The following is an 18,371-nucleotide window of genomic DNA, read 5'->3' as shown; positions in this document are numbered from 1 at the left end:
TCCTCCTACCCAACTTCACTCTCTTACCATGTCAGAAAGCTGATCCATCCTGCAGTATAAATTTTGATCCACTGTTGTATTTGATACATAGAAATGCTTTTGACCTTGGGCAAAAAAGATGAGAGAGAGAAATGCCAAATTTGAATGACACAACTTAAATTGATATTCTACCTAAAATCCTTTGTGCAACAGTTCTTAGTTTTAAATTAAATTTCACGGAGTTTAAAAAAAAAAAAAAAAAGAAAAAGAAAAAGATTTGAACAAGTATGGTTTGGATATCACAGAATCACAGAATGGCTGAGATTGGAAGGGGCCTCTGGAGGAACCTCTTGTCCAAGTTCCCTGTTCAAAAGCAGGTTCATCTAGAACAGGTTGCTCACAACTATGTCCAGGCAGCTTAAAGAATATTAACAATATGTGGATATAATTAATCCTCATGTGGTTAAGTTTTCTTAAAATAGCATTATTTTGTCATTTAAAAATAAATGCTTATGTTTTAACAAGATATTTCAAAGGTTGAAACTCCACAGAAAATTCAGAACAGGCTTTTGTTTAAATAGGTAACAATTCCTAAAGCTATAAATATGCATGACAATGTATGGTATTATATTGTATCTTAAAAGAATAGGTAATTTTCTTATGGAATGTATTTTTCTTAAAATACCTATGCTATAGATGTATCGTTAACACCAACTTTACCTGACTTCTTGGTAATGAGGTTAGGTATGCATGTATGAATCCATTAGAACTCTGTGCCATTATGTCATCCACAAAACATGAATAAATTGGTGTTCAAGAATTCACATTTTTGTATATATAAAATAAAAAAGACAGATGTCATCTTTACTTGTTTGCCATTACTGTAATGAAGACCTTATCAAAGGAAAAAAGTCAGTGACTCATTGATACAAAGAATTTGTGCTTAGGTATATACGGATAACACATTGCTTTTGAAGGTTGTGTACAGAAGATAAAGAGGACAAGCGGCTCCACACTAGCTAGCAGTTGTGTGTGTATGTGTACATGTATTTTACAACTTTTTTCTTATGTTTTTATTCACTTGGTAGTTTTCCATGATTCTTCCTGAAAGCAGGCGTTACCTTTCAAGTAAGTGTAGCTTTTCTGGCTCAGTGCGAGGAGCATATGACACAGAACTTTAATGGAAAAATACCTCAATCAAACGTGGTAGCTGAAGGAGGAATTAATTAATTATCTGCTTTTAATACTATTTTGTGATAATTTCTGTTAATAATACCTAATTTACTCTGCAATTTATTTTTTGCATTTAATATTTTCAATGAAACAGATGTCCCTTTTACATTTTTGCATTATTTTTTGCATGAAACAGTTAGTATTCCTGAGCAATTTGTTAAATTAATCTTTTGTTTTTATTTAGGTATATGAGTTAGATGGCATTCCCCTGATACTGGATAACTGCAGCATTGATGACAACAATCCTTGTATCCTTTATGGAAGAATTCAAATCTATTGAATATGACATATTTTTGGAAAGTAAAAGAAAAAAGATAGAGGAGCTTAATATACGTTTGTTAGCATTGCTTTCACTTGGTACCTAAGTCTAACTGGCCTTAGGATTCTAGCTTGTTTTTAAATGCTTGGTTGAGAAGCGAGTGAATTTGTGAAAATGCATTCATGAACTGGACACTGAGTTGAAATGTTATATTCTGTTTCCTAAAATAATGAATATTACTGTTTTACAATGTAAATTCACACAGCTAACTGTGATAGAAATCTGAATTAAGGCTGTTTTGTCACTATGTCAGATCTGGAGTTTACATTTCAACTGAAGTCTACTCAGTAGACTGTAATAAGTACCCCATCAATTCTATGTGCTTATTAAATCTGCCTGTGGAGAACTTATTCTAAGCACAGAAACAAGGCTGGCAAGCTGCAGAATGAAAATGTGTATAATTGAGAGTGTCATCTGAGTTATCACTGTTGCTTTATGTGCACTATTTTTACATTCATCATTTTTCATCTAGAGAGAGACTTGATAGTGTGTCTCTTGACAGTGCACTGAGTAGTAGAGTAGTATTTCTATGGTACCATTCTCGTAAGAGGCACTGCAGGGATGCAGAGGGAAGGGCAGGAGAAGTTATTCTTCTCCAAACAGAAGAAAGGCCTTGAGAAAACCTAGTAAGGAGTTTTGAACCTGAATGACTGTTACTTTTCTGGAAAGCACGGCTTATGCAGCAACGTTTAGAATCTCTTTCTACAATTATTCCTGCATTTTAGCTGTTAGTAAAATAGAATAAAATTTGAAGTCTTCAAAGGATAGAGTTGTAATTTACAACCTTGAGTGAAATGAAAATAAAATACCAAGTGGGAGCCTTTACTGCATTTTGGGCGATGTGAAACTTCTTACACCTTTTGATACAGGCTGTTAATTTATGGCTGAACTATAAACCTCTTACCAGAAGATAAAACTTAATTTTAAAGACTTACTTATCATAGTGACACCTCTTATTATGAGCTTTCATCACTGGTTCATAGCATGCAGTTTGCAGGTACATGGAAAAAGGACTAGCCTGCTGTTGCAAGGTTTACTGTGTCAGCTTTTGGTGAACAGTTTCTGGCTACTGTTTTATTGTTTTGGTGTAAAGTTATTATTCCAAGCACTGTTGTGTTGCATGAAGTTAATACTTTCCTGCTTCTCTACTGTCTCTTTAACATTCCTTGTCTACTGTGTTCTCAGCATGTCTTATGTGGGAAAGTGAAAGAGGAGTTTGAAGTTCGTATCCATCTCTGCTTTTATGCGCTTCGTAGCACACTCTGATACTAACAGACACCACAAACCAAGGCCTCAGTAGCATGTAGGTGTCCAGCTCCATTGCATAACATTCCTCTGAAGAGATATGACTGATTCCCTTCTCCCTCTGTGCACCCCATTCTGCTTGGAAATCTGTTTTGTGATGCTTGTAAAACAGAGCAATACTGATTTGAAAGCCTACTTACTTGAAATTGAAACGCCTTAAAATTGCCCAAAATCTAACTCTGTGATCCAGAGTGAATATATTTTGTCTCTTTTCTCTTTTTAAGGAGGATTAATTAAAAGGAAATATTTAGGCAACTTGAGCTAAATGTTGAGAGAGTTGCTGAAATTTGTATACTATCACTCAATGATGCTGCAGTTTGCCAAGAGGATGTAGAATGCAGCAAGGGAAAGCTTGATGTAGCTCTTCAGCAAGGGTTTCTTTGGGAAGTCTTGTCCAGAAACTTCTCTTTACATTCTTGTTTCTAGTGCCTGTGTGCCTGTTTTTGTGGTTTCAGGCTGTGTTGTTCACATCTCCTTGTGTAAAGCCAACTGGAAAAGTTTCAACCAGTTTCCTTTAATATGAGAACATCTTAAATTTCCTCCTACAGTCTTTGTAGATGCACATATTCATTTGAGCTATGTCTGGTTTGGAGACATCCAAGCTCTACAGTTTAGATATTATTATATTTTTCACTTAAAAATAGAGTTAATATACAGATTTTATAGTAGATTTATGTAGATTTTATCAACTGAGGTTTATCAACCTCTTAATCATACCTACAAAATCTTCTAAAGAAAGGTGTAGTTGTGGTAAAAGTGACATGATCCTTTTCTGGGTGGGGAAAAAAATTAATAAAGTATGCAGTTCATGAGGAGAAGGTGGACTGCCGTGTTAGATGTTAAGAGCTTTTCATTACCTTTGAGAGGAGAAATCCTTTAATAAATTGTTTTATTTATAGCATATGTAAGCATAGTGAAAGAGTAAATAGGTCTGCTCTTATCTCAAAATAAATTCCCATGTAAACCTGTCATTGCCTTAAAATCACATCCTTTGAGTTCTTGAACTACTTTGTTATATGCATAGAAATATCAGGAGGTTCATTGCTATAAGATTGTTAACTGAAGTTCAGCTGGCATGTTTGTGTTACTTCAGCTTTCTGGTTTGAATTCTTTTGGTGCATCAGTGTTATCTTGTCTAATTACATCTCTAACAGACTTATATCTTTCAAATTTGTGCTAACAAGCAGTAGTTTTTCCTATAGGAGTTGTTACGATATAACAACAATAAAAGACTCTCAATAATAATGGATGTGAAGATGATAATGAACCCCAAAGAACAAACTTTCTGTACATCTTGCAAAGATTTAAATTAGCATGTTAAATTTTCAACTACTGTAACTTTGCATGGTTCCAGATAACTTGACTGGAGTAATAATGGGAGATGCTAGATTTTCAACTTTTACGTATCAGGCTTTTAGTATAGGGGGAAAATGTAAATAATTAAAGATGTGGGGGATAAGGTTTGTTATAGATCTTGGGGTCAGAAGAGTTAAACGTCAAAGAAGGCTGAATGCCACTTTAACTTTTTCTGTGCCCTTTAAATGTTCCGTCTTGTATTTGTCATATCCTAATCATAGTTGTCCTTCTGTATTCAAAAGAAGAAAAAGGTGTTTCTGGACAAGTAAACTACTTGTTTACCTTTAGATTAAGGATAGGTTCTTTGAAAATTCAGTTTCTTGCTCTACATCTGCAAAGTTGGGAGCATTCTGGTTTTATTTATGTGCCTTGTGTTTGCAATAAATAAATAAAACCTGCTGCTAAAGAGCAAAGTGGATTTGAAATGCCTATCTGGGTAATATCAGTTAAAATGTATTCCAGATCCAGCTTTTCGGATTACTTGGGCTGAAAAAGTGATCTAGAATAAAAAGTCTTCTATTCTGTTTCCTGAGCCACCATCTTCCTCATCTCTGATAGGCAGTAGTATCAGACAAGAACCCTTCTTTTCATCATTGTCTTTGACCTCTCCCTCATTTCTTACTGTTCCTTCTAGCTTCCTTTCTGACCTTTCACAGATACCACTTGCTTACCACAAACAAAAGGCAGGAGGCCAGCCCATTCAGATCAAAGCATTAAAGCATTGTTGACTCTAATCATACAAAAAAGGTGTTTATTAAAAACTGCAAATAAACTGTCCGGTTTATTATTGAAGAGTTTTCAGTTTATCATAAATAAATAGGCACTCAAAGTGATACCTGTTAGTTAATGATAAAATTTGAAGATGAGAAGTGAAATGCAGCTTTGAAAGTGGAATATTCTTGATTTTTCAGGATGCTTACCAATCTTAAATTTATGAGATTCGTATAGTAGGTTTCTCAATTTGATTTCTCAAATTGATTTTGTGACTGAATTGAATTGGAGTAGACCTTATCCTTATGTAAGTGTCCGTATTATGTTATCCCTAATCAGGCATGTTTTTCTGTTAGTCAAAAGTGAAGTCATACTTGAAGAAAAAAAAATGGTGTAGTATGTGTGCACATGCATTTTTACATGTATGAGTACACCCAGCTGCTTATTTTTCAGCAATAAGAATTTTAGTAAAAGGGAAAACTGTGGTTGCTGTGGATATCCATACATAGAGTCCTTAGTCTGAATAATGGATGAAAGTGTTGAAAATACAAGTTAATTTTCAGATACTCCTTGCCTAAGCTTCAGTCTGAAGTTTATATTCAGTCTGAAAGTCATCTAAGAGGTAGATTGAAAAGACTTCTGACTTGATGGCAACAGCAAGTATAATTGTGGTTCATGAAACCTTTGGCTGAAGCTAGAAGAAATCAAGTTGCTATGGTCTACAACAATGGCAGTTTGTTTTTGTGAGATGCCAGCAAAGACTTTTGGGGGAACTGACAGACATTTTATTCCTAAGTTACAGAGTACAACCTAAAACAGGCCACATACGGTGAAAAAGCCTCACAGCTGAATAGAAGCCAGTGGAAAGCAAAAATATGAGTGCAAGTTGACTTTTTAGAATAAACTATGATATAGTTGAGCATTTTCATGTAGATGTGGCTGTCCCTTTTATGTTGGCAAGAAAAAGCAGGATAATGTTCCATCAGTACTGGTTGCCTTTCTTTGGAAAACTTGCTGTAGGCACTGTCAGTGCATTCACCAATTTGAGGTGAACTATTTGACTCTATTTTCATAAGCATACATAAAATAACATTATTTCAATGGATACAGTTAGTTCAAAGGAACTAGAGTACTGCTGAAAACAGTAATGATCACTCTCTCCATGCCCTGTCAAGTTCTGTCCACTTGGAAGAAACTGCCCATTTCCTCATCCCATTGACAGCTGCTTTGCTGCACAAATCTGAAGGCTACCTGAGATAAACAGAAGTGTATTCTTTGGCAGAGGGCTGCAGTTTTGTATTATCACAGGTTGCTGCTACTGTAGCCCGTATCCTTAGACACGGACCACTGTTAGAATCTTATTTGCTGTAAACCAGTGCTGATTGTCACTATGACACTAATAAAAAGGTATCAACTCAATTTCTAGTGACTCAGCAGTGGCTGAGGACGTACAGGTGGCAATTTAAGAATGGGACTTGTCAGCACAGGTGAAGATCCAAAATTTGTTGACCTGGACTTAGAGGTTCCTAGTGCCAAAGACAACACAAAATAGCAGCTCAGTAGCATTACTATAGGTGGAACTAGAATGAAAATTAAATTCAATTGAACTCCTATGTGCTGAGAATTCTTCTTTAAAACCCTGAAAGTTGTAGAGGATTTCTGATTGATGGCATATACACAAACTTTAGCTTCTTCTTTGTATCTTACACTTACATTCAGATGAACTGATCAGGCTATAAGCTGGAACAGGAACAAGTATTGTTATTCATTGAGTAAGAACGATCTCTGAGAGGGGCTTATTTCTTTCACCATATTCAACAGACCAAATCCTGTTCCTTCAAGTTACCATGAATTCCTTTTAGCTGTATTTTTTTTTGATTCTAATGGAGCCAATGGGATCTGTGTGGTTCACTAGGGAATCCTTTAGTGTTGTATGATAACAGATTCTTTAGCAGCAGTAGTGGGCCCATTTTGAAAATGGTTCCCAGAAGACTTCAGCCTTCTTGTTATTCCTCATGGTGAAAAGGGAAAAAGACAGCTATTCCCAAATAAAGCTTCTGGTTTTAGTTTTGAAGATCATCTTTCGACCAATACTGATTTCTGGCACTTACACATCAGGGTGTCTTTATACTCATTGCGAGTAGCTGGTCTTGTTCTTACAGAGGTGTTGGTGGACTGGAGAGGTTTGGATTCCATGCTAACTGGGATTTTTCTATAGGATATTGAATGGGGTGTCCAAGGTGGGACTATTATAAGGAGGCAGGATCTGAGTCCGTGGTCCCTGTTGAGGAGGGTACAGGAGGCCTTTGTGTAATTTAATTCTACTTTGGATTACTCTTGACTTTGACTTCACGTCTGAAGAGTTTGGATAATGTAGCTTCCATGTCCTAAGCTGCTGTTTATCTTTTCTGTATGTTGAAAACTCTTTGAACAGAGCTCACCTAAAGGTGACAGAAGAACCAAGAAAAAAGCTGCTTCATCAGTTTTAAGCATTATATTTGGTAGATATAAATTCTGACGTGGACAGCACTTCTGAAATTTTTGTTTTGTTTCAAGAAGATATCTATCTACTTCAGAATGAGACAAAAAAATGTAGGTTTTTCTTGTGAGATGTTCTACATCTCTATCTATTAGCTTGATCAGTAATTCACACTGTTGCCAAAGAATAAAATATATTTTTTTGTCAAATGCAAAGTCCCCCTTAAATTAGACCACAGGAAGCATGCAGTGTGCATTGCAAGAAAAGATTGTGTGGGAAACGTGCAAGAAAAGATTGTGTGGGAATTCTGTCTCTCTTTTTACAGGTTCTTGATTGGGAAAGAACATTGGGAGTTAGGCTTCTGGCATTAAATTTCTAGCTGCCTTTCATATATAATATGATTTTATCAGGTTCTTTAGAGCACTGTGTACTTTAGGATACTTTCCTGGTAAATCAAAGTGATGCTGCATTGTGAAGTCTTAATTAGCTCGTAATTGCCAAGTACATTGGGGTTGTTGCCTAACACACACTCTGGTGAAAATGTCTAAAATAATTCTCAGAATTAATTTATAGATATTTTTCTTTCAAAACTGTTCATGGATTAATTTTGTTTGGACATTTAACAAAGTTTTAATTCCTAATGGCATATCTCAGGTTGCTGATTCCTCAATTTGAGGAATGATTGGTAATAAAAATACTCGAATTCAAATTTCACAAGAAAGTTTGTATTGGTTTTCTTGAGGATATATAAAATGCCAAAACAGTTTTGAGGACATGTAAATATAGAGTCTATTCTTCAGTGTATTACTTCTACACAGCTCCAGCAAATGATATCTGTCTTCATTAATAAATGTGTGTGATGTATGGGATCCCTCTTCGAGCTGGCGGATGTTTAACAGAGGTATACGGAATGCAAGAAGGCTCTTTGAAATGTTACATTATAATATGTGCAATCCCTTGAGAAGAATAATCTCTGTAGGCACCAAGTCATGCATGGAAATGTAAGGAATTAAAGTTAATAATTCTATTTCTAAACCAAATATTGTCGTATTTGTCCTCTGTCCTAATTCTCTTGGTGGATTTAAATCCATGACAGGCTTGAATTCTTGAAAGAAAGTGGATCTTTAGTTACCAGAAGAACCAAAAAAAAAAAAAAAAGAGAGAAAATATAATATTTCATTGTTTTTATAGCTCAAACAGTTTGATTGATTTTTCTGTAGACTTTCTGAAAAATTCCCCTCTGTGCTGCGACAGAGCACTAGAAATTTGAGACCCAAAGTTTTTTTGTTTTGTTTTGTTTTGTTTTTTAATAAAGTTGGGAGTGGTTCAAAAATATAGTTGAGAATGGACTGCCTTCTATGACCGCCTTATCATATTTCAGTCTGTCGTCTTGACATTGTTTCTTGCACACCTCCAACGAATATTCAGATGTAATACGGCCAATGCTCTGCATAACATCTTTATTCGGACGTTTTTCTGCTGTTCCATTTTCTGCCAGTGTTATTAAACCAATCTGTAATTTCAGCTGGTGAGTGCATTGTCATATGTAGCCCCTTCCTGATCCTTAAATCTTTTTCCGTCTCTTTCCCAGATCTTTGCTTAGACTTTTTTCTTTCTGTTTCCAAAATATAGCCTTTCCTTTCTGTCTCACTAAGGATATATTTGCAGTCCATACCACTGATCCTGTTTATTTGTTCTTGTCTGTTTGTGTTTTGAGATTTCTTCAAGGAGATGCAAGCATTTCCTGAAATTGTAGCAGATACAATTGTGGCTAATGGCTGTTTGCAAAACATGAGAAAAAACTTGGTTATGATTTAGTTGCATCTTTCAAAACACCCATTTGTTTGACTGATGTTATTTTTAGATGCACACTGAATATCATCTAGTGTCTATGAGACTGGAATTGGAGTTTCACTTACCTTCATTGTTTTGATTATTTGTGATGTGATTGTAAGTGACATTTGAAATTACTGAAAGCATCAGGGGTGGGAATTATGCCACATACATTATTCAGAGACCTTGAGTCAATAAAATGCTTGAGTACAATGCTGAGAGATGAGTTGGCATACAGATCCTTGCTGAATCTATATATGTAGATGAATTTCTAGAGTTTATAAATAGAAAAAGTTTCTATCCAAATTGTAAGTCAGTTTATCTCATCATCTACCTTAGCCTTCTGAGTGATAAATTGGAATTAGCTTGATCACCTCTTAGGTATTAACTAAGTTGTGTTTTCCAGTCTAGTGCCAGATTTTGAGAATTTTATTTCACTTCTATGATTTCCATTTTAAAAGGGTTTTAGAAAAGCTGTTTGTTTGTGTGTGTGTATGCATATAAATTCACATGAATATATTTGTGCAGGTGGAGCTTTTTTCTTTACATGTCCAAGGAAAGTTGAAATGACTATAGTCTGCCTGATATTTAGTCAGTTTGTGAACACAATTACCACCCCCCTGTGCTTCAGTGCTTTACATCTCAATGCCTGTGGTAGGTTTTAATAATAATTTGATATATGAGTTTCAGCTTAATGGAATTTTATATTTTTTTCTGTGCCTGGGAAAAGAAAGCAAGCTGAGGCAATTTTAACAGTTAAGTAACAGCAAATTGAAGCTTTTTTTCTTTGGTGTAACAGTTTGCTAACTCTCTGTTATAGATAACTGGTACTTAGGTTTAGTTGTCATGAATTCTTAAAATGGGATTAGTGTAATAGAAGGGTCTCTAAGAACAGAATATTGTAACTAGCACATTAGCTTGAAATTGATCAAGAGTGTGATTCTTTGTTTTAAAACAGATGATTTATAGTTACTCATAAATTATGGGTTTCTATTAAACATGTAAGTCATAATTTTTTAAAAATTTGGCAGCCTAAGCAGTAAAAATGAATGTGCCATATTCATGGTTTTAAGCTAGTATTACAAGTCTGAGTATAGGAAGAAGTAAAACAAACTAGAGGTTATGGCTTTATTTTATTTTAAGTTTTGTAAGTTTTGGCATAAAACACTATTATAAAAAATAGCCTGACATAGCTAAACATGTACTATGGTTTTAGTAGCTCTATAGTACTTGACAGAAATTGTTTAATTTCTTAGTATGCTAAGGTGTGTTGGTATTCTCTTTTTAAGTCCTGTAGAAAATGAAAGGAGGCACATAGGATATGGATCAAATGTCTGGGTATATAAATGGTGTGACCTGTTAACCAAAATTTCTCTAGATATGAATGGCTTAGTAACCCGAATTACTGCAGTAGTAAACAGCCATTTACTGAACGTTGGGTACTATTTAGCTGAACATCACTGATGTGTGCTGTGTGTAGTTCCAAGCAGACAAGCAAGTCTTGGAAGTAAGGAGCATCCTGACATGGGTCTGTCTGCCTCATAATTGAGCAGTGGTGAAAAAGTATTTCCAAATGAAGAGCTAGGACTCTTATTTGCTGGAACGTAGCTAGGCGTGAAAGGGTAGCTGGATGTTGTCTGGCTTTGGTTTTCACTGTATTGGAATTACTGAGAGAAAAGCCAAAAGGAGTTGACAAGTCATGTTTCGTCTGTAATCAGCCAATTAGCAAATTTGAGCATAATGTGCTTCAGAGGGAACACTGAAAAATACAAATGTAAGGAAGAGGTGCAAGAATTTTGCAAAGCTTGGTGTACCTTCCTCAGTTTTTCAAAAGATCCTTACCAAGTGCTTTGACCAGGATCTGTGATTTTTATTTTTATTTTTATTTTTTTTAGATCTAGAATAGAAATCAGTATTTGGAAACACTTCTAAACAAATGTAAACTAGAAAAAAAATCTCAGGCTATAATGAATGAAAATATTTACCCACTGGAATAATTTATTCAGGGACACAGTGAAATCTCCTGGTCAAGATTAGATATGTTTCAGAAAATGGCACAAAAATATCTTGTACATAAAACAAAACTGATTGACTTGATTTCAAGAGTGACATATTTCAGTGGTCTGTATTCGAAGCAGATGCATTGGACAAAATAGTTGTAATTGTCCATTTTGGTCTTAAAGTATATTTGTTGGCTGTAGATGTTTAGACAGATTAACTTTCAGTTGAAGTTATATATGAGATATAACATGCCTTTCTGTTGTCATACATCAATCCCATTTTAAAGGAACCCGTATACCATATGGCAGGCTTTAAGAAATAGCTAATAGGTAGGACGTTTGGACACTGATATAAATAAAGGTAGCTAGGAGGAGTAGGAAAGGACTGGTTGCAGGTACCTTATTCGTGCATTTCTAGTGAAGCTTTGCTGCCACATAGTGGTGGAGATTGAAGCTAATTTGGAGATGGATGGTCCAACCCTCCTACTGATCTCTTAAAGCAGGTGAGAGTTGCAGTAGAAGTGAACCTCTGCGCTCGGTTCCCCGGTGCTACAAAACTTATCCTTAGAAAATGTGATAAGGAATAAATGCCTCTTCCAGCGTCTCTCCACCTTGGAGGCATCTATATAACATGGGCTGTACTGTGCTTTCTCTGCAAGAACCAGGTCCAGCAGGGGAGGGAAGGACATTTCTGGACGATAGCACACTGCCTGTTTCCAGCTTTTAAATCCAGAATGAGGCAATTGCAATCATAGATGATGTTAACTGCTATGGAATCTGCTAAGTAAAACTACAGGAAACCAAAATATTTAAAGCCTTTTTATTGTAAATTCTAGGCAGATAATTTCAAGTTTGCTAGGCTGAATTCCTGAATTTTTCTGATGCTGATAATGTAATGTCAGGAATAAATGGATTCCCAAACATACATTCTAAAAATATAAAATAGCTTCTTCAAAATAAGTAAGTACATTGAGATGGTACTCTTAGATCTTTGTTTGCTGTGATTGCTTTTTCTGATAATGTCTTAAACAGAAGTAAAAGGTCTGTAAAAGTAAAGGAACAGTTTTAAGGAATTTCTGTCAACTTATACAGCTTCTAGAACAGCATAAAACTACTAAAATCACCAACAGAAATAAACTTGTAGCACTTTGTAAGCAATTCGGCTGTTAAGTGAGGGACCAAAATCCTGACTGTCTACTATGTGTGGTCAACCACGGCACATTGATCTGAACTGTGATTAACAGTGCCAGTCAATGTCTATAGACCTCTTTAAATAGTGAGAAGAATTGTCTTCAAGTTGCTGTGATACAAAAGTACTTAAAAGGACTTGAAATTCTTGAAAAGATCATTTATTTCATTTCAGTGTAGTCCAGTCAGGCCTGTAAGTGGAAGTGATTCTTTACTGTGATGCTTTAGTATTTCATTCTTGTCTGTAGAACATTCAGTGAGAATTGGATTGTGTGTTGAAGACAGGAAAGAAATATAGTTAGCAAGGACTGTATTTTCATTATCTCTGATTTCTAGTCCTATAGACCTCTTCCAGAAAAGCTCTTAGAGAAGAAGGACAGCTCTAGCTGTTGCAGTTCCAAACTGCGTGGGTTGTCTGCCTTATTAAGGTTTTGTATCTCTTCCTATATTTGGTTTAAATGAAGTTAATGTTTAAATAGTCCAAAATCTGATTTAAATGAGGTAATAGAATCACACAAAGAATATCCTTTTTTTTTTTTTTTAATGCAGAAAATTGACTCTTATGGAAGATAGTTTCCTAAGTAATCATTTAGTTACAGAAAGTCTAATGTAGTTCAGGAAACTGTCAAACTGAAACAAACAGACCAAATATATATATGTGTGTGTGTGTGTGTATAAACTATGTAGTATATCAAACTCTTCACCAAGGATGTTATATTTAGAAATTCCTCAGAAATAATAAATATGAAGGGGACTTAAGAATATCAACATATGTATATCAGTCTTGCCACACCCTTCAGTAGCCTATATTAGTTAATGATAATCCTAAACTTGCTTGAAAACTGACCACTTGCCTTTTTCAAGCAGTGTACTTTCAACATTACTTAGGCATTCTTGTGTATGTACCTAGTCAGATTCAAGCCTCATTAATAATAATGCCCACTATTTTTCATCTGTAGAATCCAATTTTTTTTATAGAATATTTCATAGAGGTGATGGATGCAATAGTCTTACCAATAACATTTTGTCCAAATTGGGGCACCTGATATGAGAATGAAGAGCTGGAATACTCTCCTTGGGAAATGTTTTATAAGTCCTCCTTTCTAGTAATTCGTCTCAATAGGGTGTTCGTTAGTGCCTCCTGACAGCAGGCAATTGTACTTTCATGTAGCATTAAACTCCTAAATTAGTAGCTATGCTATTACTAGCATTGATTCTGGCAACCTGTTGTAGCAGAATCCATAAGAAAAGAAACAACAAGAACTGTGAGAAGTTCTCTTTGAAGTCAATGGCAAAACTTCTACAGAATTCAAGGGGTTTAGTTTTTCATAGTTTGTTGGTTCCACATAGCAACATTTTTCATCCTTTAGGACAGACACCACCTTTCCTTTCCCCTTTATGCCTCCTCCCTGACAATTGAAGTAATGACCCAGAGCAGTTTAGATGATTAACTTTAAATAGCTATTTGAAAATTTCTTACATGAGTATGGAACACAGAGCAAGTTGGTTCAGTTTTATTATTGTTTGTATAAGTATAAATAACTTAAGAATGCATAGCATACAGTACAGAATGGTTTTGGAAAAGAGTTGCTATAAATGTATACAAATGTTTACTTTCATTACCTAAACACAAGTAGTCCAGTAGTGAAGCTCCTGTAAAATGAAATGAAAATTTTAACTTCTTCTGTATGCCCTCTCCACTGTGACAGAGAGATGCAATTTTCACTTCCTTGTCTATAATATTAATTAATTTGACATTGCAGTAATATACTGCTGGAAAAATCTGGACAATGCTATCCAGTGAGATCTACTGTGCTTGCTGCAGTTCTTTTCCTTTATGAAGTTTCACAACAAACAGGCTCATGCTCTTATTTGTAGTAACTATGGAAACTTTAGAAGCTCTCTTTCTAAAGCTGAGCATACAATAAAGTGCTTAAAGTGTTGGTAGGATTAGAGACTCTAGAATATGTTTAATTTTCTTTCTGTGTCTCTATCTTTGGAGAGGAGCAAGAGGGTAATGTGAATATTAGCTGGCGACTAGCTTTAATCTCTGCTGACACTTAAGTCTGTCTAGGTCTGCACACAGCCATCCAAAGGTCTTAGCCTCACACAGCAAGCGAACAAGGGAAATCATGCATATTCATGACTGAATTTGCAATGGAAAACCTACATGCAGAAAAGAGTTTTTGAATGAGTGAAAACGTTATTGAAAACATTTTGCAGCTTCAGCTACAGTAGTCAATAATGATAAATGCCATAATGATGATAGAGTTCATAAGATAATGGGGATGTCTTAGATATTATGTAAGCATGAATGGATATGATAATAGGAGAACATCATTTGCTGTGGGTTTTAGCAGTGTTTTTGTGTTGAAGAACATAAAGATGATGGAAACAGGATTATTCCCAAGGCCAATACAAAAAAAAAAAAGTACTTTTTTTTTTTCTGTGTGACTCTTTGCATTATTGAAAACTGTCACTGTTTTAAAATTGCTTTTTAAATTATTATTAGTTTTATTAAGGGAAGTGTTCTCTTATGCAAGTGGAGTTCAGTGTTGTGTTTTAGAAATGTGGGAGAAATCTGCACCTCATCCCAGGAACAGAGCCAAGGAGGGTGATAGCATGTTTCTCACAGCTCGCTGGGAGACCTTCATGTTACTTTCTGGCACTTGTGAAATGCCCTAAACGAGACCCAGGGAAGACCTGCTAGTATCAGCCTTCTTCCACCTCTGCTTGTTCATCTGCATTCATCACCTGGTATACTTTAGCATTCCGAAATTCATTCTTACCTTTGGGGCTGTTGAATGAGATTCTGCTTCTGGATATTTTTTTTTTTTTGGTATTTTATTGTTGGTTTATATACTCAAATGTAATCTTTAGTAGAAGTATTCAACTTACATAACATATATGTATTTTGGCACTTTTCTTTTCATCTAACCCATAGTAGTGATGCATGGACAGAAGACAATACATTGATACTCTCTCTATCATGTTCATCTATTTGGCCTTGATGTGATTTTTTTTTTTTACTAATTTCTCTACTCTGTCACTATCCCATCTGGATCTTGCTTATGCAAGTATATATATATATTTTTTTTTAATGGTGGAGATGTGCAGCATGTTTCCTGACGGTCTGAAAAACTGTCAGAAAAAAGCCCCGCGGTTGTTACTCCTTTACCACTTTTGATTTCCAATTCTGGGCTGCTTGAATGTGAAAATAAATGTAAACTACTGTTAAAAGGTAATGGGCTGTTTCACAGATTCATGGCAATACAGGATTTTTCCCTAGCATGTGTGTTTCCTGTGACATTTGGCCAAGCTACTCTTCATTTAAACCTTTCTCTCTCTGTTGAGGATTCCATATATGCTTTTTATTTCAGTCCTTTCTCTGTTCTCTTTTGGCATCTAAGTAGCGCTGTGGTAAGCTTATGTCTCATATTTTATTTATTTATTTTTTGTCTTCCTTATTCTTTTGTGTCATTTCCTGTCTTAAAATTAAGGTTGTGAAGGCTGGATAAGGTCTCACGTTAAGAAAGCTGCTTCTGTCACATGCTGATGTTCATTCACATTGCTTGTTGCATCAAACAGCCTATCATGACAGACTGCCTTTGCAGGATGAGTGTAAACCTAAGGGGCAGTTGGAGATGGGAGCAAGGTAGGCACAGCAGTCAGTGCAAGGTACACTTACAAAATAATAAGACTGCTACTGTAAGAACGTGTGCAGTGGCTGGTGCAGTGGTACTGGATTTTCCAAATGCTGTTATGATAGATTGTGTAAGAAAGTCCAATTCATGCATTTTATTCTTTTGTCTGAAGTTCCCATCTTCCCCCGTTGAGTTTTCCCCTCCAGTCACCCCCTGGCAAATGCCCATAAGAGCACTATCTCATCTCTGTGCTTACACACTGTCCAACCCAAAAGACGTCAAGGAGATGAGTAAATTAAGCATATTCTTCTACTGGATGTGAAGCTACATGTAGTAAATAATTGGTGCCCTGCAGGCAAACCACTTTCGTGTGATTCAGAATGACTTGCCTCCCATATGGGTAACTTGGGAAAGATTATATCATCACATAGCTTTTCAGCTGCAGAATTGGAGCTAATATCTCTGACACTTCATAAAATGAACACTGTAGTTCACTTGGAAGATGCCTGACTGATAATCCTGGGAATTTAAATCCTTTGTCTATGGCCCTGACATGTGCCTCAATCCTGGCCTCAAGGGACCACCTTAGAAAGTGAATAAGTTGCAACTTGTGCCCATTTAAACGTGAGTAGGAGCTACCTGCTGGTGATCATAGTTTCCTTTCTGTTAGTGAGTTTGTAGAAGTACCCAGGCGCAAAGAACTGAACATAGATAGTATTAGAGGTTAATATTTTTTAAGGGTCTCCCACATTATTTGTGCTATTTTCAGTTGTTAACATGTATTTCTCTTTTCCCACATTTCAACTTTTTTGGTGAAAGTAGTCATCTTTCTTGTACCTGACTTACAGCTTATTTTGCCAGTTCTTGAATGTGCAGTGTAGAGGTGTTAGGACTGTAAGTACAATGATTTTTTGTTTGTTTGTTTGTTTGTTTTTAGTTGTACTAGGAAGATCATTAGAACATTTCAATTAACTATAATTCTGTTTTTAAAAAATGTCCTTTCAATTCCTGCAGTTCATGTGTTTGTTTTTGTGTGTTTGTGTGTGTGTTTTTTATTCAAGATAAAACCTAGTAAATTTGCCTGAAGTTAATGGATATACCTCATTTAGGCTTAAATTATCTCATATGCAAGCATTTACAAGTTCAGAATCATAATCTGTATGTGTCTTTTTCAAACACTAGATTTCTGCTGTTTTTCTGGGTTTGATGGATTGGGGGGAAATGTTAATAAATCATTGTTTCATCTTTACAAGAAAAGAAAGAAAAACAAACACACAAAAAAATGATCCTTAACTTTGTGCAACAGTTGTGAACCAGTGGGCAGTATATGCTATCCGAAATCTCACTGAACAAAATGAGAGAAACCAAGAGCTTATTGCACGGATGGAGGAGAAAGGATTGGCCAACAATTCAGTCCTTGAGCATATGGGTTTAGAGATAGAGAAACAAGATGATAAGTTACTTCTGAGATCTGTCAGAAAAAAGCCTTCGTGAACAAAAAATTAAGAACAGTCGAGTCATTAAAAGATTTCTCACTTGAAATATTTTCCCTGCTGAAACAATCAAGGCTTCTTCAGTTTTATTTCCAGTCGGTTGGATTCATTCTGTTCATTCTCAGAGAAATCACCAAACAACTGTTCTCCCTCACTGTTGTAAACAAAAGGACACTTACACTTTTTCTAAATACATAGTGCATTTTTACAGTATAGTAATTTACAGTATACAGCATAGTACATTTTTTTCCAAATACATGTCATACCTTGTCCTGGTAGTCAAGAAATGTAAATGAATTTATGGAAAAAATCCTTCTTTTCAGATGATTGAAATGTCATTACTTTCTCATTTCATTAATAGAAAGATGTCATGCATGCGATATTGAGTTGTTACAATTTCCATGAACCTGAAGATAACTATCATTAAAAACACAGCAAAAAATATCTGCCTTGCAATTTGCCTTCTGTGTTTAAAAGATCTGTGCTGAATCAGGGCAAAACAATGAAAGTTGCTTGTGTTCTATCATGGTGCTTAAATACCTATGTTATATAAAGAACAGTGGAACACTGGATGTACGTAAATATTTAGTGAATTAAACAACATGCCTTCAGCAATTTAAATTGTTAGTAAAATGTCTTTTTACCTTGATACCTTTCAGTCTTCATGACAAGTATATTAAAAACAAGGCTGTAGCTGTTGCGGCAACAGATGCTACATTCCTTTGCACTGGGGCATGTCTCTGTTTTGGAGACTTCGGTGTTTGTTTGAATTTTATTTGTTCCTTTGGATGGTAAGTCAGCCCACTTTCCTTTTATTTTGCACTTCTCATG

The 18,371-nt window shown here is 35.5% G+C and overlaps 1 protein-coding gene across 2 annotated transcripts in view; it reads left to right on the top strand.

Moving 5' to 3' along the window:
- ATXN10 (ataxin 10) overlaps positions 1-18,155 on the top strand; it is a 116,050-nt gene extending 97,895 nt beyond the window's left edge. For both annotated transcript variants that reach the window (XM_050708824.1, XM_035551024.2), the window contains exons 10-11: positions 1,397-1,460; positions 17,354-18,155. In XM_050708824.1, the coding sequence (XP_050564781.1) occupies positions 1,397-1,460; positions 17,354-17,541 (252 nt within the window). In that variant the 3' untranslated portion in view covers positions 17,542-18,155. The remainder of the gene's footprint in view (positions 1-1,396; positions 1,461-17,353) is intronic.
- Positions 18,156-18,371: the final 216 nt, after the last annotated feature.

Source organism: Cygnus atratus, chromosome 1 (genome assembly GCF_013377495.2).
Source record: "Cygnus atratus isolate AKBS03 ecotype Queensland, Australia chromosome 1, CAtr_DNAZoo_HiC_assembly, whole genome shotgun sequence".
Lineage (NCBI taxonomy): Eukaryota > Metazoa > Chordata > Aves > Anseriformes > Anatidae > Cygnus > Cygnus atratus.
Note: the sequence above shows the minus strand (reverse complement) of the source record. Positions and strands in the feature narration are given on the sequence as shown.